Source organism: Eumetopias jubatus, unplaced genomic scaffold (assembly GCF_037043125.1).
Source record: "Eumetopias jubatus isolate StellerSeaLion01/CBP00866 unplaced genomic scaffold, mEumJub1_p1.0 scaffold_3, whole genome shotgun sequence".
NCBI classification, from domain to species: Eukaryota; Metazoa; Chordata; class Mammalia; order Carnivora; family Otariidae; genus Eumetopias; species Eumetopias jubatus.
This window is the reverse complement of record NW_028274809.1, coordinates 109,573,443-109,599,998: the sequence shown is the minus strand read 5'-3', so window position 1 is coordinate 109,599,998 and position 26,556 is coordinate 109,573,443. Positions and strand designations below refer to the sequence as shown.

Here is a 26,556-nt window from a genome sequence, read left to right as displayed (position 1 = left end):
AAAACAAGGAAATTAGTATATGTAAATGTGATAAGAGATTTAAGCCAGACATTTATTTTGGTATTGTGATGTTAAATGTGAGAAAATTTCTAAATTCAAGTGTTTTAAGTTTTTCCTAATGAAGAAAATAATTAGAACATATATACATACATTTAAGTATTAGAATTTCCCTCTCCCCGGTATAGGATTAAGGATCTTACTTTTCTCAAGAAGGTTACATGAGATTATATTATTCCAATTGAGATCATTCTCAGCTAATTTTTTTCCTTAAGGGCAGATTTATTTTTATCAATAAATAACACAGTCTGGTTTAGACCTGTGGACAGAACGCACTTTGTGATTACATTATACCCAACTGGCTCAGTTGCTGTTTGGCTAAATTAACATGATGAAATTTCATTTTATAAAGAATAGTTTGTAAAGGATTATAAAATTTAAAATCTGGAATTTATTAATAAGCCTCTGGCACCATTAATTTTAACTTTAATATGCAAATAGTTTCATCATAGAGCAGAATATATTGAGTGTTATAAAAAAATAATACATTAGAGAAGTTAGCTGTTTGTGTGTTTGAAAGGCTAATGAAGCCGTTGAATTGCCACATTCATTTTAGTGATTTCTCCTTACAGGATAAAGATGTTTTAATTATTACTACTCTGAAACTTAAATTACTGCTCACCAAAATAGTTACATTTTAAAATGTAAGCTATAAAAGTCCCTCAGTTCCTTTATTGACCATTTGCTGATTATCATTAGTAGAATTGATTTACTAGTGAAAATCAATTAAATTGTCTCTGAACTTTTCCAGAGCACATGTAATTGGTATTACTAGGAGATTCATGCTTATAGTCTTAGAAAGAAATTTTTGATATATTTGGAAGAAATTAAAAGTTCATGGTTCATGATCTTTTCACTTAGTTTTATGAATTCACTACTATTTTCTAAGGAATGCATTTTTCTTACATTATTACCTTTGAAGTTGTTACTGGCTGAGATCATTAAATAGTCTGTTAAATGTTTGTAGTCTTGTTGAACTTTATGGTGAAGAAGTTCAAGAAAACACTTCCAAATATCAGTAGGTCATTATCCACAGATAAGCCTTTTGTTTCTGGCTTGAAGTATTGATGAAAAACTCTAAAAGGAATTCGTACTTTGAACATAAATGCCAAATAATGATGAAAGTCTTTTATTTTTTCCCCACCCAACTTGCTTTAATTAAAATTTTAGATGTTCTATTGATGTTTTATTTAGGAGTCACAGAAAGTAATTTGTTGTGATGGGGCTGTTTTGACACATAACTAGGATGTTACATTGTTAGAAGAATCAGAATGGCTTTATTTTGCCTTAAATGTCACACCTAGTGTGATGCTAGTGCTTGAGTCTAGTGCAGTTTTAATGTTACTTGTCTTCAGTTTTTATTTTTTACCTTTTTTAAAGATTTTATTTATTTGACAGAGAGACAGCGAGAGAAGGAACACAAGCAGGGGGAGAGGGAGAGGGAGAAGCAGGCTTCCCACTGAGCAGGAAGTCCGATGCGGGGCTTGATCCCAGGACCCTGGGACCACGACCTGAGCCGCAGACGTGCTTAATGACTGAGCCACCCAGGCGCCCCTGCCTTCAGTTTTTAAATAATTAAAAATTTTATTTCACCAGAATAACAGGTGAAATAATTTTCAGTAGGCATTGAAAATGTCCTAGATGCATTTTTTGTGTTAAAATAATGCATTTTGCATTAAATTTCATGATCAATTTTGTGTTTGATATCTATGATAAATAAATATTGAAATTATAATTCTGTGTATATATTATTTTGAAAATACTTAGATGATCAGCAAGCTTTGAACTCAATCATGCAAGATTTGGCTGTTCTTCATAAAGCCAGTCGACCAGCTTTATCTTTACAGGAAACCAGAAAAACAAAATCTTCATCACCAAAAAAGCAGGTATTTGTTTTGATATTTTAATAAATACATATTGTTATATGAGTTGTCTTGAATATGATGAGCTTATAGAGGGTTTGTTAAAGTGTCTTGTCTTTTACACTTTTAAGTCAAATATTTTATTGTTTGTCATACATTTTTCCAAATGGGTGTGCTAGAGTTTCATTTAATGTGGTAACTGCTCTCTAATGCTGATATTTCATCCGTTCTTAAAGCACTTAAGATAAGCAAATTGTTTTTATTTAAAAATAGTATATTATTCTCTTTACAAATGAGCATCATTTTGATTTTTATAAATAAAATTTGTTTGGGATGTTCAACACAAAAAGTGGGACTATAGTATTCTATATTTCCGTCCAACAGGATTAGCAAGTGTCTCAAACCCATGGTGCTAACACTAAGAGATCTTGGTGCTCTTTGCTTTCAGCCCAGATTCAGCAACGCAGTTCTCAAGTCAGCTCTTTGGTGGACCCTATCAGTTGATTGGAGTTCACACTAAAAATGAAACCTCCTTTCCTCCTGCTCTATTTTAAATGAGTGACCAAGTGGAAAAAAACAAATAAAAAAACAAGTGACTAAGAAAAAAAATGACCTAGAAATTCTAGAAATTTTATCTAATCTCTGAAATGATTTATTGTTTCATTACAGAATGATGTTCGAGTCAAATTTGAACATAGAGGGGAAAAAAGGTAAGGAAAGAAACATTACATGTCAGTTTATTGATTTAATCAAATGAGTCATAATTAAAGCCATTAGAGGTTTTTTCCCTGGACTTTAGTGGAGGTTCATGGCTTACAAATTGAGAATGGAATAGTCCTTGGTAATGTGTAACATGTACTTAGACCTAAAATAGAATCTGTCAAAATTTAGGCTAAACATTAGAAATGATTAATGTTTTTATTTTAGGAAATAAAAAAGGTCATTGCATAATGTAGTCTTTAAACATTACCAATTCCTTTTATTTTTACTCAGGGGAAATTAAATATATTTCTACTTATTGTAATTGTATCATCCCTTCAGATATTATATAGAACTTATGTACATGGAGTTAACATTCATAATTTTGATTGAGAGACCTCAATCATATGACATATATTTAATTAGTAGCTTTGAGAAAGATGAGTTGGAATGGTGGCTATAAATTAATCAGCAAAGGGATAAGCCTAGTCTTCCACTGGGTATCTCTATCTTTGTGCAGTGGTGGGGGGTGGTGGTGGTTGACAACAAAATTGCTAACAAGGTCTAGTAGGAGTTAAAGAAGATGGGGTTTCATTTCTGTTATCAGTGTCTCATTAAATTCATTTAATGAAAGAGCTATCCATTTTAAGACTTTAAAAAGGCTTGCAAGTCATATAACCTGAAGATGTAAAAATGCTTTACACAGAGATGTCTACAAAAATGGGTTATACCAAATATACCATCCTGCTGTCCAATCTACTTTTCCCCTATTTATTGTTCTTTTATCAATATTTCTTTAGTTCTTTTCCATTCACTGAGCACTATTTATTAAGTACTATAAGTACTAGGGCATGAAGGAATAAGGTGAGTGAAACAGACATGGTCCCTCCCACTTACAGAGTTTACAGTCTGGTGTAGAAATCTCCAACCTTAGGTGCATGCTCCCCATGGGCAGTACAGGCTAATCCTTTGCTACGGAGGAAGAAAATATTAGAATTTAAAATTTTTAATTTTTAAAAAATTATTATTTTGGGATATACTTACATGATATATAGTTCAGAAATGTTGAGTTGATAAGGGTACAGATATCAAAATTTAAATCCCCAAGGAACAACTTTATTCTTTTTAACAGTTTCATTGCATTCCATTATATAGCTGTCACATAGTTAAGTTTAATTTTAATCACTTTCTTCAATGAACATTTTACAGTTGCTTTTTAATATTCATAAAACAGTTCCAGACTTAATTTTGTCTTTCTCTACCGAAGAGATAACTGTTGTAAATATGTTACTTAATATACCTAAGAAAATTAATTATTTTAAAATTCTGTCTGTATAGAATCCTTCAGTTCCCCAGACCAGTTAAACTGGAAGACCTGAGATCTAAAGCTAAAATTGCCTTTGGACAGTCTATGGATCTCCATTATACCAATAATGAGGTAAACATGTACAGTTTAACTTTCAGTAACTCTTAATTTGGAAAGTAGTATGTTCATTTAAGAGACTTTTAGGAATATTTATTTAGGGATTGATAAGGTTATGGTATGTTAGAGAAATAAAATACTACAAGTAAATTTGTAAATTTTAACTAACTGAAATGGATTTTTTTTCCATTGTGGAAGGTATTTAAAGATGCTACTGTGCAAATAATAGAATGAGAATATATTGAAGGAGGAAATACATGTATTACTTAGAAGTTTGCTGCTGGGCATCTGGGTGGCTCAATCAGTTAAGTGTCCGACTTGATTTTGGCTCACGTTGTGATCTCAGGGTTGTGAGATCAAGCCCCAAGTCGGGCTCCTGGCTCAGTGAAGAGTCTGCTAGAGATTCTCTCTCTCCCTCTGCTCCACCCCCAGTTTGCCCCTGCACTCTCTCTCTCTCTCAATAAATAAATAAAATCTTTTTTTAAAAAAGTTTGCTGCTTGTTTATGTTTTATTATCACTCTCTGTACTTTTTGATGAACTATCTTTTTTTCTCATACTCTGCACTTGGCTATAGAGACAATAGAGCTTTAGTAGTCAGATAGTTTAGTTAAAACTTTAAAAGGATTATTTTCATGTTGGTTAGGACATGATTAGATCATTATGTTTATGTTTGTGAGTCAGTACATGTGATCTTAAGGGCTTGTTCTGGCATTGAGGAGCTCTGTGTTCTGGAAAATTCCCTTTTGAACTTTCTGTAAAACTCAGATTGGATTAGATAATCTCTGAGGTTTCTTTCAGATCCTATGAGATCAAGATCTTGAATCTTAAAATTTTCAGGGACAGTTTGGTTGATTGGTTAATTTGTTATTTTCTCAGAAAATACTTGTTGAATTTGGCAGGCATAATGCTGTGATTTATGAATTGCAGCCCCACATGGAGTTTATAGACTTGTGGTAAAAGCAGGCAATTAAATGATGAATTGTTCAAATATATGAGGTTCTTTGAAGGACATGCATAAAATACCATGAAAAAGAATAAAGGCAAGGCAGTAGGTGTTCTGGTTAGATAGTACTAAGAACTCAGGTGGTAATATTTAATTACTGAGACTTGAGGTATGAAAAGCCAAACTTGCAGGTAGTTTGAGGGGAAGAACATTCCCCTCAAGAGAGAGGGCTGAGAGCAGCTGAGAAAAGTACCTACAGAGATCCTAAGATGGAAAAGACTAATATGTTTTAGGAATAGAAAAAATGCCAATGGGAATGGAGTAACTGTAGAGAGCTTGGTAAAAATTAACTTGAGAAAACATTGAAAGTTCTTTGCAAATGTTAAAGAATTGTGCAAATAAAATATTTTCAAATATGAGATTTTCAAATGAATTATTTAAAGCAAAAATATGCTAATTAGTTTCTCTAAAGAAACCACTTATAGATGAAAGCAGAAAATATTTTGATAAAGTAAAAATCTGTATCCAAACAAATAATATCCCTGAACAAGGTGATGAGTATCATACTATAGTAATACCTTAAGATTTTATTTTTCAAATACTTTTTGGGTTTTTAATTAGCCATGAACATCTCTTATTGCCTGGCCCTATGTTGGCATTTATTATTTCTCTTATGCTGGCCTTATTTCCAACTGCCAGCCCCTGAGACTCTGAGGGCTTTTCAGAGGTACAGCTATAGTGTCTACACTAAAGTACATGTGGGGTTGTCAGGGGGTGATGGGAGAATGAGACTCAAGGATGGGGTGGGAGGTGGGGATGGATGGGTTCCTCTTAACCACAGTGGTAACTTACTAGATAACACACCATTTATGGACCTCCTTCCCTGACTTCCCCATTCCCCTACCAGTGTTTCCTAGAATCTTTTCCTATATAAATGGCTTGAATTTGATTCTTTATTTCATGGTATGATTTTAGGGAAATCAGGTTATATCTTTGTTTTTGTTTGGTCTAAAATTATATCATGGAAAGCTCTAAAGTATCAAGATATTTTAAGACTACAGTATCATCTTGATCTACCAGTCTTGTAGGTCTATCAAGAAAAATGAGATTAGTTTGACATAATTTGTTAATTATTGTATGTTTTAGCTCCTAGAATTGAGGAAGATTATTGACAGTTGTCTTTAGCTACTAAGTTTACATTTAAAAAAAATTTAATTTTCTTAAGTTGTGTAAATCATGCTTTCTCATAGACTTCTTAAGGTGTTCTTGTTCTTTATTTATTTTAAAGATTTATTTATTTTAGAGAGAGAGCGAGTATGCATGCATGTGAACTGGGGTGTGGGGGGTGACCAAGAGGGAGAGAGGGAAAGAGAATCCTCAAGCAGACTGCCTGCTGAGTGTGGAACCCAACACAGGACTCGATCCCAGGACCCTGAGATCATTACCTGAGCCGAAATCAGGAGTCACTGCTTAATCCACTGAGCCATCCAGGCACCCCTGCTTTTGTCCTTTATAACATCTGACCCATGAGAGAACTAGTGAAAGCACATATCCACATTTAGGGTTTACTTTGGGTGGCTGACCCATTTAACTTATTTCTTTAGAGTTTAGTGGTCAAGTCACCAGGGTCGGAGATGAGAGCCCCAAGTGGATTGTAGATTGCAGGTACATTGCTAGTGGCCCCCTCCATGGCAACTGCTATAGATGTTCATTGTATTTGAGATGTTGATAAGCACTCTAGTTGAGAATGCAAATCCATAGTAACTATAGAGAAAAACGTGAGTTTCATCAATGCAGATGAAAGATAGTACCTTTATTTTATATAGTTTTTGTGTGTGTTCTTTAATGCTGTTTTGGGATGAAGATATTGTACTTTATGTTTTGGAACTTTATGGGAATATCCTAGGAAATTAATTTTTAAATGTGTTCTCTAGAAGAATTTAATTAATAAAGCAAAAAAAAATTTGTCCTTATTCAGTATGATTTTAGTGGTAGGATGGGAAGAGTGAAATGATCTAAATACATTTATTCATTCAGAATTTCATTATACTGACAAATCAGAGAGCCAGGGTATTTTGAAATTTGTAATTCCATAGTAACAGAGATGCTCCTGAAAGGACTTGACCTGGTGGGATGGTTGGCATGATTCATTATGTTCCTTTTTGTTTAGTTGGTAATTCCATTAACTACCCAAGATGACTTGGACAAAGCTGTGGAACTGCTGGATCGTAGTATTCATATGAAGAGCCTCAAGATATTACTTGTAATAAACGGAAGTACACAGGTATGAATTGAGACTTCTTTCAATAAGGATTATAGGATTTATGCCAGTGAAAGTCAGTATATGAAACATAGTTATGTTCTATAATCATTGATACTTTTTCAGTATAATGAAATGTAAACTTATATATTGAATTGCTATAGCTTAATATCCTTGCTCCTCAAAACTATGTAGCTGAAATTATAAATAAGTATAATATACTGAACATATGAAACTAATAGAAATACTGAGAACTTGGGAAGAATTATGCTGGAATTAGAATTTCAAAAAGTAGCTTTGATAAGACCTACAAATGATATAGAATATCTAGGTTGTATTTGATAGGGGAAAGGATTCTGTTTGAAGCCCCAAAGGGGAAGAATAGCATTAATCATCCTTTTTCCTTTGTAGGCTACTAATTTAGAACCATTGCCATCACTAGAAGATTTAGATAACACAGTATTTGGAGCAGAGAGGAAAAAGCGGCTTTCTCTAATAGGTAAGAATGCTGGTGTCCGAACCATAAAAAGGGCGATTTCTGTTTCTTCTCCATCCTTTAATGTAGGGTAACACCTAAACATAGCCATGATAAATAGCAGCCTACCTCTGTACTCTCTGTAATTTTTCTCAGTCAACTATGTTCTAGTTTCTGATGTTCCTTGAAAAATTATGTCAAGTGTTACAAGATTAGCAGTCTCCAACTTAAATATTTGTTTTCTTTATGTATCTAGGGTATTTTAATATTTAACAAATTTAAGTAAAACCTCAAAGAGGTCTTAATTGTACAAATCGGAGGGAAGAAATTAAAATAAGTAATTCTAATATACTAAAATTAATGGATGGACTAAGTTCATAAGCCTTTCTCAAAGTTTTAGTCATTGTAGTACTATCAAAATGAATTGCTAAGAGTTTCCAGATTATTGCTTTATTAGTATTCAGTATTCGCCATTAATAATAGATTGTTAAATTTAAGCTTGTAGTATACAGAGAAACAGTGGATCCTGTGTATTGTCAGTTTTGAAGGAGGTGGCTCTAACTTCATACTACACTTAGTGTAAAACATTGATAATCTCTATTTTTATATGATAAAAAAATATTACATTGCTCAAAAACCACTGGTATAAATGTTTTTTAACAGAAAGGGCATTGAATATGATCATTAAAGACAACATGAAAACATATGTGAGGGATGGATTTGAAAGGGAAAAGTAGAAGAGGAGGTGAAACAGATGACTGGAGAGGGAGAAAGCAGAAGAGGGGTTGAATAAGAGATGTGGTTAGGAATTCAGGACCAGTAACAGGGCGCCTGGATGGCTCAGTTGGTTAAGTGATTGCCTTCAGCTCAGGTCATGATCCTGGAGTCCTAGGATCGAGTCCTGCATTGGGCTCCCTGCTCAGCGGGGAGTCTGCTTCTCCCTCTGACCCTCCCCCACCTTGTGTTCTCTCTCAAATAAATAAATAAAATCTTTAAAAAAAAAAAAGGTAAGAGAAGAGGATTGTGAATAATAAAAGATTAAATTGGTGTGTGGGACTCCCCCAAAATCTGTTATTCATCTTCTGTTTTGGTCCCCCAGAAGAAGCTATTTTATGAGTACTTCCTTCTAAGTATCTGTCTTACGTAAGTCCTACTTTTGGTTTCACAAATGCTGGAAATACGAGCAGCAGAGATATGGTATACAAGTAGAATAGAAATTGCTTATCTTCATTCAGATATATTTTGTTATAGTTTAGAATTTTGGTGAAAGAACATTAGGGATACCTAAATTCAAATTCCAGCTCTCTAATTAACTTGAGACCAGTAACTTTGTTCTCATCTTTAAATCATGAGATTCTTGTGGCAATAAATTAATAGAACGCTTTTAAAGAACATTTTGCTTTTCAAACTAGAAAAAATGACTGTTATTAAGTATACATTTCTTTCTTTATTCCCTTATCACATTATAGTATTTATCATTTTAGAGTAAAATACTGCCATTTCACGCTAGTTGCATTAAAATAAGCTGAATGCACTAGTTAAATTGACATTTTAAGTTCATTTTGAATTAAAACTGTACTGAATACCTCACTCTTGTCCTACTAATAAATATTCTTATTTGAGTTCAGTGCTAGCATAAGAAGAAACTGGAAATTGTAATGTAGAAAATTTTATTGGCACCCGTTTACACTTGGAATGGCTTTGATAGATATGACCATCATCTTTTTTCCTTATTTATTGACAGTTACTCTTCTTCAATTATTTTCATAAAAGATAGCTATAGGAAAAACTACCTTCGGGATGGAGTGTATGCTGGTGTGGAGGCCTTAACCAAGAGTGCGTTGGGATATCCATTACCAACAAAAGTTAAGAAAAATGGGTTATCTTGGGGTATACATACCCAATAGTGGAATTACATGGTCATATGGTAGTTTAATTTCTAAGTTTTTGAGGAACTTCTATACTGTTTTCCACAGTGGATACTGTTATATTGCCACCAACAGTTCATGAAGGTTCCTTCCACATCCTTTTTCTCTACCTGGTGTTTCTTGTGCTGTTGATTTTAGCCATTCTGATTGGTGTGAGGTGATATCTGATTGTGGTTTGATTTGCATTTCCCTGATGATGGTGATATTGAACATCTTTTCTTGTGTCTTTTGGTAAAGAAAATGAAATGCAAAGAAACTCGAAAAACTAATGTGAAAAAATACATGCATTTCAGTATTTATTGTAGCATTATTTACAATAGCCAAGATACGGATACAACCTAAGTGTCCATGGATAGATGAATAGATAAAGAAAATGTGATGTGTGTATATATATATATATGTGTATATATATATAGAGAGAGAGAATGCTATATTACTGAGCCATAAAAAAGAATGAGATCATGCCATTTGCAGTAACACAGATGGACCTAGAGGGTATTATGCTAAGTGAAATAAGTCAGAGAAAGACAGATACCATATGATTTCACTTATATGTTGAATCTAAAAAACAAAACAAATGAATAAACAAAGCAAAAAACCGGACTAATAGATACAGAGAACAAACTGGTGGTTGTCAGGGGATTGGGGAGTTGGACAAAATAGGTGAAGGGGATTAAGAGGCACAAACTTCCAGTTATAAAATAAGTAAGTCATGGAGAATGAAAGCATAGTGTAGGGAATATAGTCAATAATACTGCAATAACATATGGTGATAGAATGCTAACTACACTTACAGTGGTGAGCATTAGAATTGTCAGATCACTATGTTGTATACCTGAAACTGTTTTAACATTGTGTGTCAACTAGACTTCAGTAAAAATAAGTAAATGAAAAGAAAAATGGGTTATCAAGTAAGGAGATGAAGAAACTTCATCTAGCAGTTTTTCTTCCCTATCTCCTTTTAGTAATGAGTATATTGATCTTCTTTTATAAACAAGAGTATATGGAAGGAATAAAAATACTAGGAACAGTATGATCATAGCTGTTACAAAGCTTAAGTAAACCCCTGGCTCAGAGTTGAGTTTCTGATTATTTCAGAACCAAGTAGAAAGTTATCTTTTCTGTGCACATCTCTTGGTAATCATTTTGTTCTTTCTCCCTATCTCCTCACTAACAAATGCTGGCATATACTTACAGCGACCCCTTTTTATAAGGCAAAGCCTTTTTGCTTTAAATTTGACTAAAACTTAAATGCTTACATAACTTCCTATCTTTTTTTTAATAGTTTAATTTCAAAATATTCAGAGAAAAGGGGAGAGTTGTGTTAATAAATGTAGTGTTATTTCTATAAACTAGGTAAAAATAAAGTGGATTATTGTTTCATAAGAAATGTGATTTATTAGATGAACTATATTAGATTTTCTCATTTTCTGAACTGTGAAGAAATTTAAATGCCCGGAATATGGCTTGTCATAAAACCTAATTTTAAAGTACCCAAGAATAAGATTCAGGATTCCAATTTGAAAACACTACTATGGCCTAAATGATTTAAGAAGTAATCTCACTTTAGGTTTCTATGGGTTTTTTTTATCTTTTTTATTTGCAGTTAGCCAACATACAGTACATCATTAGTTTTTGATGTAGTGTTCAACGATTCATTAGTTGTGTATATCACTTTAGGTTTCTAAAGATTTTATTTATTTATTTGACAGACAGCAAGAGGGAACACAAGCAGGGGGAGTGAGAGAGGGAGAAGCAGGCTTTCCGCTGAGCAGCGAGCCAGACGCAGGGCTCACAGTGCTCCATCCCAGGACCCTGGGATCATGACCTGAGCTGAAGGCAGACACTTAATGACTGAGCCACTCAGGCGCCCCTTTAGGTTTCTAAAGCTTAAGGAAAGGGAATGGAAAGAACATCACGGAGCTAGATGTGCATAGCATATGTTCAGTATGAGTAATTTTACCACCACAATACCCTTGCAAAGGAGGGATTTAGTCTTTTTTTGTTTGTTTACCGTACCTAAGTGCTGGCTTTATGTATTTTTTAATCTTTTTTAAATTCAAGTATAATTAACATACAGTGTTATGTTAGTTTCAGTTGTACAATTTAGTGATTCAACAGTTCTGTACATTTCTCAGTGCTCATCAAGATAAGTGTACTCTTAATTCCCCTAACCTGTTTGACCTGTGCCCATACCCACCTTCCCTCTGGCAACTACCAGTTTATTCTCTAAGAGAGGAGGGATTGTGTCTTATGTTGACAGATGCGGAAAGAGGTTTGTGGGGATTGGGTAACTTTACCAAAGACATACAGTTGGTAAATAACTAGAACTGATATTTAAAGAGTCTGAGGTCTAAAGCCCACATTATTTCCACTACACTGTGATGCCTTCCATCAGTTCTGTTAAAGGATAACATATATCTAGGTACAAATGACCCTTGGAAGTTCAGAAGCAGTGGCATCTAAAAATCTTTATTATAATATCAGCCCCATAATGCAGTTGTCAGCAGTGAGAGGAACATACCACCTAATAAGTATAAATGAATATTACAGTGAGGTTAGTAATTATAGTAGAATGGGAGTTAAAAAATGTATAAATACATTTGAAGATTTATAGAAATGAATGTTTGGAGAAGTTTTACTAAAACTGGATTTCAGTAGCTAAAATTATTGGTACTGCAGTCCAGAAATCCTGTGTGTATATTTAATCGAAACAAAAATTAGTTCCCAGTTGATATTTGTAAAATTGCATAATTTTTTTCCTTTGAGGTCCCACTAGTAGAGATAGAAGCTCCCCTCCCCCAGGATACATTCCAGATGAATTACACCAGGTTGCCCGGAATGGGTCATTCACCAGTATCAACAGTGAAGGAGAGTTCATTCCAGAGAGCATGGACCAAGTAAGCAAAAGTTGGATGTCATTTTTCATTTTGTTTAAAGGGTTGTTGTCAGGATTTGTGTGGTTTGGCTGGTATCCTTTGTGTGTGTGACCTCTTCTCCCATCCCATATCTTCCCTTTTACGTGAACAAAATAGTGAAACACATAGGATAATGCCAACTAACTTATATGTGCCTGTGTGCATTCATATATAAACAAAGCTGGAATAAGGCTGATTTTCTTACTTTGCTCATCTATAAATAAATGAATGCCTTTGTTTGTAATCATGGGGTTAACATTCAGATTTTGGCATTTGAAAGATACAATAAAACTACAGATATTTAACTTTGTGAAGCTTAGGTTTGTCAACTTTGTAAAACATTTTTAAATGTTTTAATAATGGTGTCATTATTCTATTTGAGTGGGGCTATTGTTCAGTGTTCAGTAAGCAGAGTTATGTGAAATCTTTTAGCTTTTAATTATTTAGCTAATAGTGTATAGAGAAAATATTTTTCTCAGGAAATTTTGAAGTTACCTACCTATAAGGGATCACTACATTTAAAACATTAAAAAATTAATAACTCTGGGGGGAGGTGACTGCTATTGGATATGGGGTCTTTTGGGTACTGAAAGTGTTTTCAGATATTGAGGAGGGTTGCACAACTCTCAATATACTAAAACCCGCTAAATTGTACACTTTAAATGGGTGAATTTTATGTTATATGAATTATATCTCAATAAAGCTGTTTAAAAGAAACTGGTAACTTCTGGTTATATCATATTGAATCATGGAGGAACTCTTTATTTGTCTAGATGCTGGACCCATTGTCTTTGAGCAGCCCTGAAAATTCTGGCTCAGGAAGTTGTCCATCACTTGATAGTCCTTTGGATGGGTAATATTGATTGTAGTTTTTATTTTTTAATATATGTGGGTAAATATGTGTATATATAGCATGTTAGAGGAATGTAATTGGTACTTGTCTGTACTTAGGGCAAATGAATTTTTTCACAGTTTGGACAAATCCTTTAACCTCCTGGGGCTCAGTATCTCTATCAGATAAAATGATATCTGATTATAATGTATTTTGCTTCTTAAAATTGTATGTTTGAAGCTAAATGCAAACTTAGAATTTATGTATGTTTACTTTTAAAACTGTTGGTGGCGTACCTGGGTAGCACAGTTGGTTGAGCTTCCAACTCTTGATTTTAGCTCAGGTCATGATCTCAGGGTCGTGAGATCGAAACCATGTAGGGCTCTGTGCTCAGCGTGGAGTCTGCTTGGGACTCTCTTTCCCTCCCCCTTCCCCCCCCTTCTGCATGCGTGCATGTGTGCATGCACTCTCTCAAATAAATAAATAGATCTTAAAAAAAAACATACATTTAGTTTTGGAGGTTTCTTGAGTTGTTTCACCTATTCAGGATTATGTTCATTCTGGCACTAAATTATAGATAGCTTTCTTGGTAATTGTGGCCCAGTATGTTAAGTGTCATTTAAAATTTAAGTACGTTTGTTTTGTGAAATAGCTGTTCAGGAATATAACCTGGGTGAAGTTGCAACTGAATTTTTTGTTATAGGTGCTCCTCCTCTCTTGGTCTCAATAAGACGGTGTTTACATATAGCACACAGAGTCCATAAAATCTTTACCTATTTGATCTCCTCTGGGATTTCTTTTTGGAGCAAATTCTGAAAATATAACTAATACTTTATGGGAGTACACCTTTAATTTTCTTTTACCTGTACACATGGAACCTTTGTGCCATGTCTACCTCAAGATAGATATTTGAAACATTTAAGAAATTCAGGAAAATAGTAATGTGAAAGCTGTCTTTGAGCACTTAATATTTGAAAGACACTGTCCTGAGCACTATGTGTACACACCCACTTGATGAGTTGGAAATTATTATCTTGTTTTTATAGATATGGAAAGTCTCAGAAAGGTGATAGGCCAAGGTTGCAACTGCTAGTTAAGTGGTAGAGCTAGGTTTGAAACACAGGTGTTTGCCAACATCCATAATTCCAAAACTTACATTTTTACTGCTGTTCCCTATGGGTTGATTTTAAAAGCCAGGCTTTTGCCTCCATGCACCAAAGAAGTGTTAAAAAAGAAGTCTCTCTTTTTTTTTTTAAAGATTTTATTTATTTGTTTGACAGAGAGATAGCGAGAGCAGGAACACAAACAGGGGGAGTGGGAGGGGGAGGGGAAGAAGCAGGCTTCCTGCTGAGCAGGGAGCCCGATGCGGGGCTCAGTCCCAGGACCCTGGGATCATGACCTGAGCCGAAGGCAGATGCTTAACGACTGAGCCACCCAGGTGCCCAAGAAGTCCCTTTCTTTCAGTTAACATTTCAGACTGAGCTTCTTTATTCTTATGTATATGTGTATATGTATAATTTCTACACATACATACAGATACTTATATTTTAAATGTCTTATTCACATACTTTCTGTTCATTTAACATGACATTTTTTATTTTTAGAGAGAGCTATCCAAAATCACGAATGCCTAGGGCACAGAGCTACCCAGATAATCATCAGGAATTTTCAGGTTAGACTATCTGTATTCTAAATGTTTAAATATTTATGTCATTAAACAATGCTTTGGCTGTGAGGGAGAGGGGAATTTTTTAAAAAAATGAATAAAAATGTGTAAACATGTTTTTTATTTAAAATTAGGGATATTTGACTTTTTTATAACCTGTAACTTTCTTATTTCTCAATAGACTATGATAACCCTATCTTTGAGAAATTTGGAAAAGGAGGAACATACCCAAGAAGGTATCATATTTCATATCACCATCAAGACTATAATGATGGTAAGTTTCTGGCAGTTAGACCACAAGAACAGCTTGTTAAAGATCTCAAAAATAAAATTAAAATTTTATAAAATATCATAAATAAACCATTAGAAATAAATGTGTTCCTAAATCATTTAGTTTTCTGCTGAAAACAGTTTTTGAAAGGAATTAGGTAACTAAAACTATAATAACATCTTAGGTTTATGCCAACTTACCTCATAATACTTACCTTTCCCTTAAAAGAAAAGGGGTAATTAAAAATGATATTAACTAGAAAATTACTCCTTCATGACGAAATTCATATTTGCTTTGTACTTTTAAGGAAAAAAAAGTGCTACTTACAAATTTTCTAATTTTTGTTCTTATAATTGGAAATAAGAATAGATTTTCTTTTTATCCAGAAGTAAGGGAGTGCAGTGATGTTAGAATGTGTGTGTGTGTTTTAACAAAAGAGATTGTTTGAATTCATACTCAGATCCTGTTCTTCCCCACTTTTTTTTTTTTTACCTTTTCTCTTCCTTGTATTTTCATTTTTGACTTCATGATTCAGTGTTAAGAAGGATATTTCCTTGAACTTGAAAAGAAAATACTCTTAAGTTTAAAACATGTAATCAAATAAGCATTGCTATTTCTGTTTCTTAGCCTAGTCAAGTCTAGTCACAAGGCAGACATCTGTACTTTATGTTACAGATTTTAAATACTTTCAGTTAGAACATGAATAAAAGTTGTAAGGTAATTCTCTTTTGATTTTGTAGGTCGTAAAACTTTTCCAAGAGCTAGAAGGACCCAGGGGACCAGCTTCCGGTCTCCTGTGAGTTTCAGTCCTACTGACCACTCTTTAAGCACTAGCAGTGGAAGCAGTATCTTTACGCCAGAGTATGATGATAGTCGAATAAGGAGAAGGGGAAGTGACATAGACAATCCTACTTTGACTGTAATGGACATCAGCCCACCCAGCCGCTGTAAGTAATAGAATTTGGCACAGTGAATGTTTAGTAGAACCTCTGCAGAACTTTATAGTATTAAAAGGAATAAATACCAAACCAGTCCTCAGGGTGAGACAGACTTCTCAAAAAAGGTAAAAAGAATGTTTTTAAAGTTTGTTGGAATATCAGGTATAAGTACAGTATTACTGCTAATTACTGTAGCTGATTCTTTTCTCTTTTATTAGTAAAATTGTTACCAACTTGTCTTTTATTCAAATATGACCTTTAAGATGTAATCTAGTGGGGAAGAATGGTGTGTGGAGAAATGATTACAGTACAGTATTTAATCTAGATCTTGAATGTGGGATTCACCAGTTCAGGAGGTGATATATGCAGGAAGACATGGCATGTTCTGAGAATGGGGAATAGTTCATTTTTGGCTAACGTGGAGGATATCTTACTTGAAACAATAGGTAAAGGACTAGAACGTAATTAAGGCCAGATCGTGGAGTATTTGGATTTTATCATGTAAGTAGTGCATACCAAGATTTGTGCTCAAAGGTATTTATTGCAGCAGTATTTGCATATTTCACATTCATCCCTTTTATGCTAGTATTGTCATATTTTACTTTTACATTCGTGACCTCACACTACATTGTTGCTGTTTTTGCTTTAGACAGCTATTTTTTGAAGTAATTAAAAATAAGAGAATATCTTTTTTATATCATTCACTTTATTTCTGTAGACTCAGGAGTTTGTAGATTATAGATTATGTAAATGCAGGATTCTGTCAGGTATCAGATTTGTAAAAGAATTGCTTTTAACCTTTCTTGTAATGTAACTCTGCTGGTAATGATCAGCTTTTGTTTGTTTGAAAAAGATCTTTTTTTCTCCTTTATTTCAGAAAGATTTTTCTGGGTATAGAATGCTGGGCAGTTTTTTTTTCTGTTAGCACTTCAAAGCTATTTCTCCATTGTCTCCTTCTGGCTTGTATACTTTTTGAGGAAAGGTCTGTTGTAATTCTTATCTTTATTCTTCTGTATTTATTTATAATTTATGTATGTATTTATTCTTCTTTATTCTCCCCTCTGGCTGCTTTCAAGATTTTCTCTTGTTAGAATGAGAGTGATACTCTTTCCAGCTTTCTACATTGTAAGCAGATGGAAAACTAACTACAAATATTGCTGTAATAAAGATTAGAAATAGTGCATCTGACAATCAGTGGTATCCTGGATTGAGTGAAAGATGCTATTACATTTTTAATCGGAGCGGGGAGTATAATCTCATTAGAAAAAATAAGACGTGGGATATATGAACCTTGTTTGGGTTTAGAATTCTTAGAAAATTGACTAAGGAGAAAAATTTTCAAAGTGATGATCATTGTGAATTTGGATGATCATGATTTTCGCTTGTATCCAAGTATATTCAATTAAGGATGTCACTAATGCAGTTTACTCATTTAGTCCTTAACCATTTGTGTGCTATCTGGCTGTTCCATTTTAAGAAGGTGTTCTTTTTTAGCACCTCGTGCTCCAACCAACTGGAGATTGGGCAAATTGCTTGGCCAGGGAGCATTTGGCAGGGTCTACCTCTGTTATGATGTCGATACAGGAAGAGAATTGGCAGTTAAACAAGTTCAGTTTGACCCTGATAGCCCTGAAACCAGCAAGGTAAGAATCACTGCACATGCTACTTTGTCACATTTATAAGAAGCATTTTTACTAAATAAATATAACACAGTAGAATTTTTTTTCTTAATGCAAATTATTTGCAAAACAAATCAGTCTATCATTAGATATATTTATCTACTTTGTACTGTGAATTTTTTTCTCTTTTAGTGCTCAGTTATATTCCTAATCTGATTTAGTGTTGCTTTAATATACTATCAAGGACTGTTACAAAAGTTACTGTTTAGAGACTTTAAAATGTTTACTTCCTTGGGAAGTAAAAATTTCAGAATGAAACCACCTTAATGGTCCGTGAAGTTCGAATGTTCTGCTTTTACTAGCAATGCTGTAAAGACTTAACAGTGAGTTCTGTCTTTCAGGAAGTAAATGCACTTGAGTGTGAAATTCAGTTGTTGAAAAACTTGCTGCATGAGCGAATTGTTCAGTATTATGGCTGTTTGAGGGATCCCCAGGAAAAAACACTTTCCATATTTATGGAATATATGCCAGGGGTAAGTTAGTACATCCTTTGAAAATAGACATCTCTTTAAAGTCTTAGATGAGGAAAGAAAAACAACAGAACTTTAATTATAAAATGTTAAACTAGTTAAGGACATTTTGGAAGTTTTAAATTAGAGCTGGGTAATATAATTTTGTTTTCTGTCTTCATTTATATTTGTATTTTTAAACTCATTTTTATGTATTTATTTTTTAACTCATTTTAAAAAAATGCTGAGGTATACTAAAATAGGTTATAGATACCATAGCAGTCCATACTCAGATTTCCCTAAATGCTCTTAAAATAACCATAATAGCTGGTTTATCTAAACCAGGATCCAGTCCAGGACCACATGTTACCTTTAACTGTTACGTCCCTTACTTCTTTTTTACTCTAGAACATTTTTACATGACATAGGTTTGACAAAGATACTGGGCTAGTTCTGTTGACAGTCTCATCTCATATTTCTCTAATTGCATCCTCGTGGTGTTTAATTTGTTCCTTTATATCCTCTTATTTCCTATAAACTCCCAAGTTAGATCTGATATCTAAGTTAGATTAAGATTCAACATTTTTTATTAGAATGCATTATATATGATGCTGTGCATTTCATGTTGCATCCCATTAGGAGACATACAATTTCTGGTTGTTCACTGTTAGTGATGTGAAGATTGAATGCTAAATTAAGATGATTGACATCCGGAGTCCTCCAGTGTAAGGTTTTGTTTTTTCCTGAAGACCATAAAGTAATCTGAGCTATTAGCAATGGCACATAGAATATCTAGTTCCTGGGGTGCCTGGGTGGCTCAGTCATTTATGTGTCCGACTCATGATTTCAGCTCAGGTCATGATCTCATAGGGTTGTGAGATCGAGGCTCGTGCCCCACATCCAGCTCCATGCTCAGTAGGCAGCCTGCTTGAAGATGCTCTCCCTGTGCCTCTCCCTCCACTCACGTGCTTGTGCTCTCTCTCTCACCCCCATCCGTCTCTCTCTGTCTCTCAAATGAATAAATCTTAAAAAAAGAGTATCCAGTTCCATTTCAACCATCTATCTAAGGGTAATCATTGCCTGAATCAGTAGTTTCAGTAGGAGTTGCAAATTGTGACTTGCAAACTGTCATTCCTTCTATGTTATATTTAGAATTTGTAGGGTACATTTTAATACTGATTTTCAAGATGGTGGTATATTTACTCATTTAAAAACACAGGCATTCATATAATTTAATCAGTTGTATATGTTAGGAAAAGATTTGATTTATGGGTCTTTAAGTGGATTATTAGAATTATATGTTTCATGTACAAGGTTGCAGTTTAAGCTTATGGGTCAGTAAAAACTGGATTAGTATCCGATAGTCATGGCCTTAATCATCCCGTTTCACAAGACCAGCAGTTAAGTTTACTTTCTTTCTTATCATCATGAATAATTGTTTATTTCAAAGATCCTGTTGACAAAGTAAATTCGTTTTTTTTTAATTCCTTTGGAAAACAAATGGGCAGGATATATTAAATGCCATAGAAATTTTGAAGCCTTTTGACTTGGTGATTTCACAGAAATTCATTTTAAAGAAGTAATCCAAAAGAAAGAAAAAGCTGTGTACATTTGTTTTAGTATTATCTGTGATGGAAATATCAGTTCCCACAGTGGAAGTAAATTATGATGGCCTTGCCCAGGAAGATTGTGAAGGCTCTGTAACAAAGTTGGTGGAAGTACTTATAATAAGATAGAGAAAAGAATATAAGATACTTTTAAATAAAGATTTTGATATTTTAAAAGTATCTGTATTTGGACAAGGACAGAAGAAACTTGAAAATGTGTTATGTTGGGATTGTGATTTTCTCTTTTATTCAGATTTCCATTACTGTTTGTGCAATAAATATTTAAATTAGAAATAAAAGAATAATTCTGAATAAGTATGAATAGGGACCCAGATTGTTGAAGATAAGATTAAATGGTTAATTGGCTAGAACTGATTTACATCACAAACGGAGATGGGTAATCTTATAGATTTAGCAATCTTAAGACTAAGCCAGGTCTATTCAGGAAGAGGTGTTAGATCATGTTTCTCATTAGCTCTACTTAGTTTTGTAAGGGCAACTATCTCTTCAAAGTATAGGTTGTCATTGAAATCATTTTACTAAATTAATAATAGTTCATCAACAATCTTAAAATGAATTATACATATGCCAAGCCCAGGCATAATATGGGCCAGACATACGTGATCTTAGACTTTACTGAATGTCGAAGTTTGTGAATGATGCTATATAATTTCTCTCATTAAATTTAGTATGGTGGATCTCTTTGTGCCCTAGAGTTCATGCTTTGCCCAAATTGTTACTCTCTTTTTCAGTTTTCCCAAAGGTAGCATTCTCTTCCTTAGTTTATCTAGAACTACTTTCAGAACAAAACCATAACTTTAGTTTCAGTCCCTGGACTAGCAGTTGATTTCTTTGACACACGCATGCGTGCACACATGCACACACACATAGTTTTTTGTTGGCACAGTACTTTGCAACCCAATCTGCTTGTTCACACTGAAGACGATTACTGTTTTTTTGGTACACAGGAGTAAATAGATGGCACTGGTGGAGCTGTTAGCAGCTATAGGCCACTGGCCCAACTGCCCAAGGTCCAGAAAAGCCTCAAGTCTGTCACTCATTTTGCAGCCTACAAGTATTTGGGGGCTTATTATTTGGACAGCTAAGTTCTAGGTGTGTTATTTTGTGTATTACTACAAGTAGAGACACAATAAATAGACTGAACAAACAAGCCACATTGACATATAGGTTCTTGACTGCCTGAGGCTTTCCACACATGTGTTTGCAAGTTCGAGTCAGCAGAATTGCATCTTGCTTTCCTTTCAGGAATTGCTCATGAATAGTGGAAACAGCAAAGGTTAAACCTGTAAAGTCTAAGGATCTACTTTCATTTGACATAGTACACCATTGGCCAGAACTCAAGGAAAGGCAGAAACATTTGGATATATTCTCTGTTTAAAAGAAAAGATTTTGTCCCTCAGGAAGCATTTTATTCCCATCTTTTAAAGTGGTGATTAGTCATCAAATTAGTATGTTGGAATCTACAGTAGGGAAGGTTTTTCAAAATTCAAGTGCCAGTGTCTCACCTCAGAGTGATTCAGCATTCTCAGAGATGGCATCTCATCTTGCCTTAAAAAACATGTAAGAAAATTTGAAATTCTTCTTTAATATATTTTTACATGTTTTGAACTAGAATGTTGAGTATGTATATAAAGGAAAAACTTTCATATGTGTTCTGATTTTTTAGTCATATCCATTCTTTCTCCTGAGAAATAAAGTAGCAGTTATCAAACAAAATAAATAAGATTCAAGTAGGGCATATTGAGAAGAGCAAGTAGGAAAAACAAAAATATATTCAGGGCAAAAAAAAGCAAGATTTTAAAAAACACGATTGCAAGGAACAAGAGATAGTTAGAACCAACTTAGTCATGGAAACAAGGGCATTAGTCAAAAAATAGTTTGAAGGCTTCTTTCAGCTATGACCATATTCTTCCAAAGTTGTATTCAGGGAATATAGTAGAGTTTATGTTAAATTAGATGGCCTGTAATGTCCTTACTGAGAATTCCTGTACTCTCCAGCTAAAGCCTCCCACTCATAAGCTACAGATCCTTTTAAAAATATTTAATAGTAGTTTTCATTTCAAACCATACCATAGTTTTCTTTTTTTTTCCTATCTTAGGGCTCAATTAAGGACCAATTAAAAGCATATGGAGCTCTTACTGAGAATGTGACTAGGAAATACACCCGTCAGATTCTGGAGGGCGTACATTATTTGCACAGTAATATGATTGTTCATAGAGATATCAAAGGTAAGTAATGAGCTATTTTTTATTTCAAGTACAGTTTTTTTTGTGTGAATCTGAATGAAACTAGTGACATGATTAAGAAATTTAGCATTTAAATTACTACATCTACCTTTAAAACACCTTAGGAAACAATTCTGCTTTCTCACTGACACAGTCAATATTCTGACTTGTCCTGATGTTCACATCTCTACAAGTGGGTAGCTCATATGTGGGGGGTCCACAGAATCAGTAAAGTTCAGATGATCATGAAAATGAAAACATGTTTTCGTACATAGGACATAGGCATTAGAATATAGTGGTTAAGAGTAGGGGCCCTGACATCAGCTGACCTGATGCGAATTTGGGCTTTATCCATCACTGTGTGACCTTGGAGAAGACACATAATCTCTCTGCCTCAGTTCCTCATTTTTAAGGAGGATAATAATAGTGTCTACAAACTCGTAGGGTTTTTGTAAGAATTAAATGAGTTAATGTATATAATATGCTTAAAACATTGTATTTTGAAAACACTCAAAAGTTAGCTATGCTGATGATATACTTTATGTTGAGATCATTTTTAAAGCCATGGGAATGGATGTCATTACCTAGGGAGAGAATAAGAAGAGGGAAGAAGAGAGGCCAAGCCTGAGCTTTGATGAACTCCAACTCAGTTAAACTCACTTTTTAAAACTCAGAAACTCAACTGTAAGGGAGCAGGTATGTAAGGGAAATGCATGACGTGAGACAAAAGCAGTTGGCGGAGGTGCTTCAAATTCAAGAGTGATTAAAACTTTGTATTGCAGAGTATACCCAAAGGTCTGATTCTGTAAATACTGGGTTGTGACCCACATTTAAAAATCACTTAGTAAGAATAAATACACACACACATATATGGTTGACCCTTGAACAACACAGGTTTGAACTGTGTGGGTCCACCTATTTGTAGATTTTTTTTTATATATAAACTGCAGTACTGTAAATGTATTCTCCTTATTTAACATTTTCGTTTCTCTAGCTTACTTTATTGTAAGAATACAGCATATAATATAATATACAAAGTATATGTTAAATGTACATTATCAGTAAGATTTCCAGGCAGCAGTAGGCTATTAGTAGTGTCACATCATAAATATGGTCATATTCAGGCCAAAGAGAACATTTTTTCCCAGTTTCTAGTGATGAACTAAAATCTGCTGCAAAATGCCCGAGCCAGATCGCTTGTATGGAGTGGAACTTGCTGGTGAGTCTGGGAGGTTGAGGACAGGGCTCATGATCTAAAAGAACTAGGAAACTTTCACCTCAAGACCTCCCCAGCTTAGGCAGACCTCACTAGTCAAGTACAAAACCTGATAGCTTAAAGAACCACATAGGGAAATTGTTTGATTGTGAATATTCTATTAGGAATAATTTCTGTTCAAGCCAGTTTCTGTCTAGCTTTCATAATGAGAAAAGGTAAAGGAACTGAGGGCAGCAACCCCCCAGGGGGTCCTCTTCTAACCTTGCCAGAAAGAGTGATAAACGATTCTGGTAAATGAGGCTGGAAGGAAGCAGATTTAAAAGCATTACAGGGCAAATAGATTTGTAAGAGAAAAACAAGATATAAAACTGGATATGCAATATGATTTCAAGTTTGCAAAATTAAAGTACGACCTAGAAGAAAAATTTCCATATAATTAACAGTGATTATTTCCAAATGGCAGGATGAGTGATGGTTGTTTTCTTTTGCATACTTTTTACTTTTTCTGTATTTCCCAAATTTTTGTAATGTACAATTTTTATTTTTACTTTTATTTTTTTCATTGTGCAATTTTTTAAATGGTGAGGGAGAAGGAAAGATAGTTGGTTGCTTTTAAAGTTTAAACCCATGAGTTCGTAATGAAACTTAAGATAAAAACTAACTGGGTGCCTGGGTGGCTCAGTTGGTTAAGCGACTGCCTTCGGCTCAGGTCATGATCTCCTGGAGTCAGTGTCAGGATTGAGGCCCGCATTGGGCTCCCTGCTAAGCGGGGAGTCTGCTTCTCCCTCTGACCCTCCCCCCTTTTGTGCGCTCTCTCTCTCATTCTCCCTCTCAAATAAATAAATAAGATCTTTAAAAAAAATTTTAAGGGCGCCTGGGTGGCTCAGTTGGTTAAGCGACTGCCTTCGGCTCAGGTCATGATCCTGGAGTCCCTGGATCGAGTCCCACATCAGGCTCCCTGCTCAGCAGGGAGTCTGCTTCTCCCTCTGACCCTCCCCCCCCATGTGCTTTCTTTCTCTCTCATTCTCTCTCTCTCAAATCTTAAAAAAAAAAAATAAATAAAAAGAATTTTAAAAAAGGATAAAAACTAATTGATCATTGTTGCTAGGGAACCAACTTGTTATTTCATAATAGGGTTCCTTTACTCTGCTTTTGTGTTACAAACTGTACTACGGAGGACTAAATACTAGATGATAGGAAACTTACCTTTATAGAAATATGTTGGCTAACAAATGAAAAAGGAGTAATAGAATAGTACCATTTTGTAACCACTAAGGAATTAACAGATATAAGTACTAGATATAAACAGTTGCTGACATCACTAAAACAGAGATAGTCCAGCATTATGTACTTCCTATTTGTAGAATAATACATCATCTATGTAAGTAGTTTTGCTAAAGAAATTGGACCTGAATCTGATCAAGCCTCTAGATTCAGCTACTGAGTTATAGAACATATATAGGACAGATGAACATGTTAAATGACTCCTTGGGATGGAGTCAGCAAGATCTAGACCATAAGAAAGCTATAGGAAACAACTTAGATTCTTCATAAATTATAAAGAAAAGAGATTAGAGGGAATTTATTAGGAAAGACTTAAAAGATATATATCAATGAGTCTCAATGTATGGACTTTATTTGGATTCTGATTTTTTTTTTAAATGTTAAAAATAGTATATATTGGGGCGCTTGGGTGGCTCAGATGGTTAAGCGTGTGCCTTCGGCTCAGGTCATGATTCCAGGGTCCTGGGATGGAGCCCCACATCGGGCTCCTGGCTCAGCGGGGAGCCTACTTCTCCCTCTCCCTCTGCCTCTCCCCTTGCTCATGCTCTCTCTCTCTATCTCTGTGTCTCAAATGAATAAATAAAATCTTTAAAATAATGCTAAAAGATAGTATATATTTAGTAATACTAAGGAGTTATTGTCCATTCTCTTAGGTGTAATAAGTTTATATTTTAAAGACATGTAGTAGACTGTTTGTTGATCATAATGTGTTGAATTTGCTTCAGATAATTTGAGAGGGTGGAGGGAGTGGCTAGCAGTTGTCCTGATGGTTGTTGGGGCTGGGTTATGGGTACATACACTATCCTGTCTGCTTTTGTATGTTTGAAAAGTCTCCTTAAAAGCTTTTAATGTAGTTAAAATGAGCTTTAAAAAATTAAAAGTTATTTTGGGAGCTTGGCTATACATTTTCTCTTCATACCTTCATATGAGTAGGCATTGGTTCACCACTGGTGATTATTTCATGGCTCTCCCAGTCTGTGACCTGCCCAGGACTGTTCCTTACCAGCTCATAGACAGAAAAAACTAGTTTGTTTGTTGTCCTTCCTTTGGCTAAATATTTTACAGGCAATGGCTTTTTTGACAGAATCTTTCTGTAAGTTTTAGATGGTGGGAGATGTTAATTAGGCAGTGCTTTTTTTGAGGGTCTGGTACCATGGCACGCTTAGGCTTATGGCATGCAGAGAATGGATCCAGGACCCTCCCCTGGAGAGAGGCTTTTGGGAGCCATCGTTGACTAGGCTGAGGAATTTGCTGGGAGAACAGAAAGACGAGTACAGAAGCCCATGGTGGGGATGCACAGTCTACATTCTTTCTGTTCTATAATGCAGATTTTCTCTACTAGTCACTCTACTTCTTAGAGGCCATTAAAAAAAGGATAAAAGGACAATTAAGGTTTTTTTTTTGAAATATGGTTAAGGTTATAGAAGACTGAGAATAAAAATAATTTATGTAAGACGGAAACCACCTTTATAATCCCAGAAGAAAGATTGAGTTCAAAAAGTGATAATAGGCAAAAAAAGTGATAAAAGGGAAAAGAGAGAATAAAAAATAAATGAATCTAGCACCTAGATCTTGATTTCTGATACCATTCTCCACTAAAAGGAACCAGGGTTCCTTGGAGGAATGACTGATTCTAGGACTGGTGCAGCAAATACACAAGTTGAGCCCAGAGCATCTTTTAGTGCCAGAAAGTAAGAAAATGCTCAAAAACAACCACAATAACAAAAAACCCAAACCAAACAGGAACACAGTAATTCAGAGTATGGCTGAGGGACACAGAAGCCAATACAAAGAGCTCCCA

The 26,556-nt window shown here is 34.6% G+C and overlaps 1 protein-coding gene across 2 annotated transcripts in view; it reads left to right on the top strand.

The window, feature by feature from the left end:
- The window catches only part of MAP3K2 (mitogen-activated protein kinase kinase kinase 2), an 87,558-nt gene that overhangs the window by 50,082 nt on the left and 10,920 nt on the right, over positions 1-26,556 (top strand). For both annotated transcript variants that reach the window (XM_028101253.2, XM_028101252.2), the window contains exons 3-15: positions 1,825-1,943; positions 2,589-2,629; positions 3,957-4,056; positions 7,156-7,269; positions 7,657-7,744; positions 12,418-12,548; positions 13,340-13,419; positions 15,003-15,070; positions 15,246-15,338; positions 16,076-16,282; positions 17,768-17,916; positions 18,294-18,425; positions 22,129-22,258. In XM_028101253.2, coding sequence (XP_027957054.1) covers positions 1,825-1,943; positions 2,589-2,629; positions 3,957-4,056; positions 7,156-7,269; positions 7,657-7,744; positions 12,418-12,548; positions 13,340-13,419; positions 15,003-15,070; positions 15,246-15,338; positions 16,076-16,282; positions 17,768-17,916; positions 18,294-18,425; positions 22,129-22,258 — 1,452 coding nt within the window. The remainder of the gene's footprint in view (positions 1-1,824; positions 1,944-2,588; positions 2,630-3,956; positions 4,057-7,155; positions 7,270-7,656; positions 7,745-12,417; positions 12,549-13,339; positions 13,420-15,002; positions 15,071-15,245; positions 15,339-16,075; positions 16,283-17,767; positions 17,917-18,293; positions 18,426-22,128; positions 22,259-26,556) is intronic.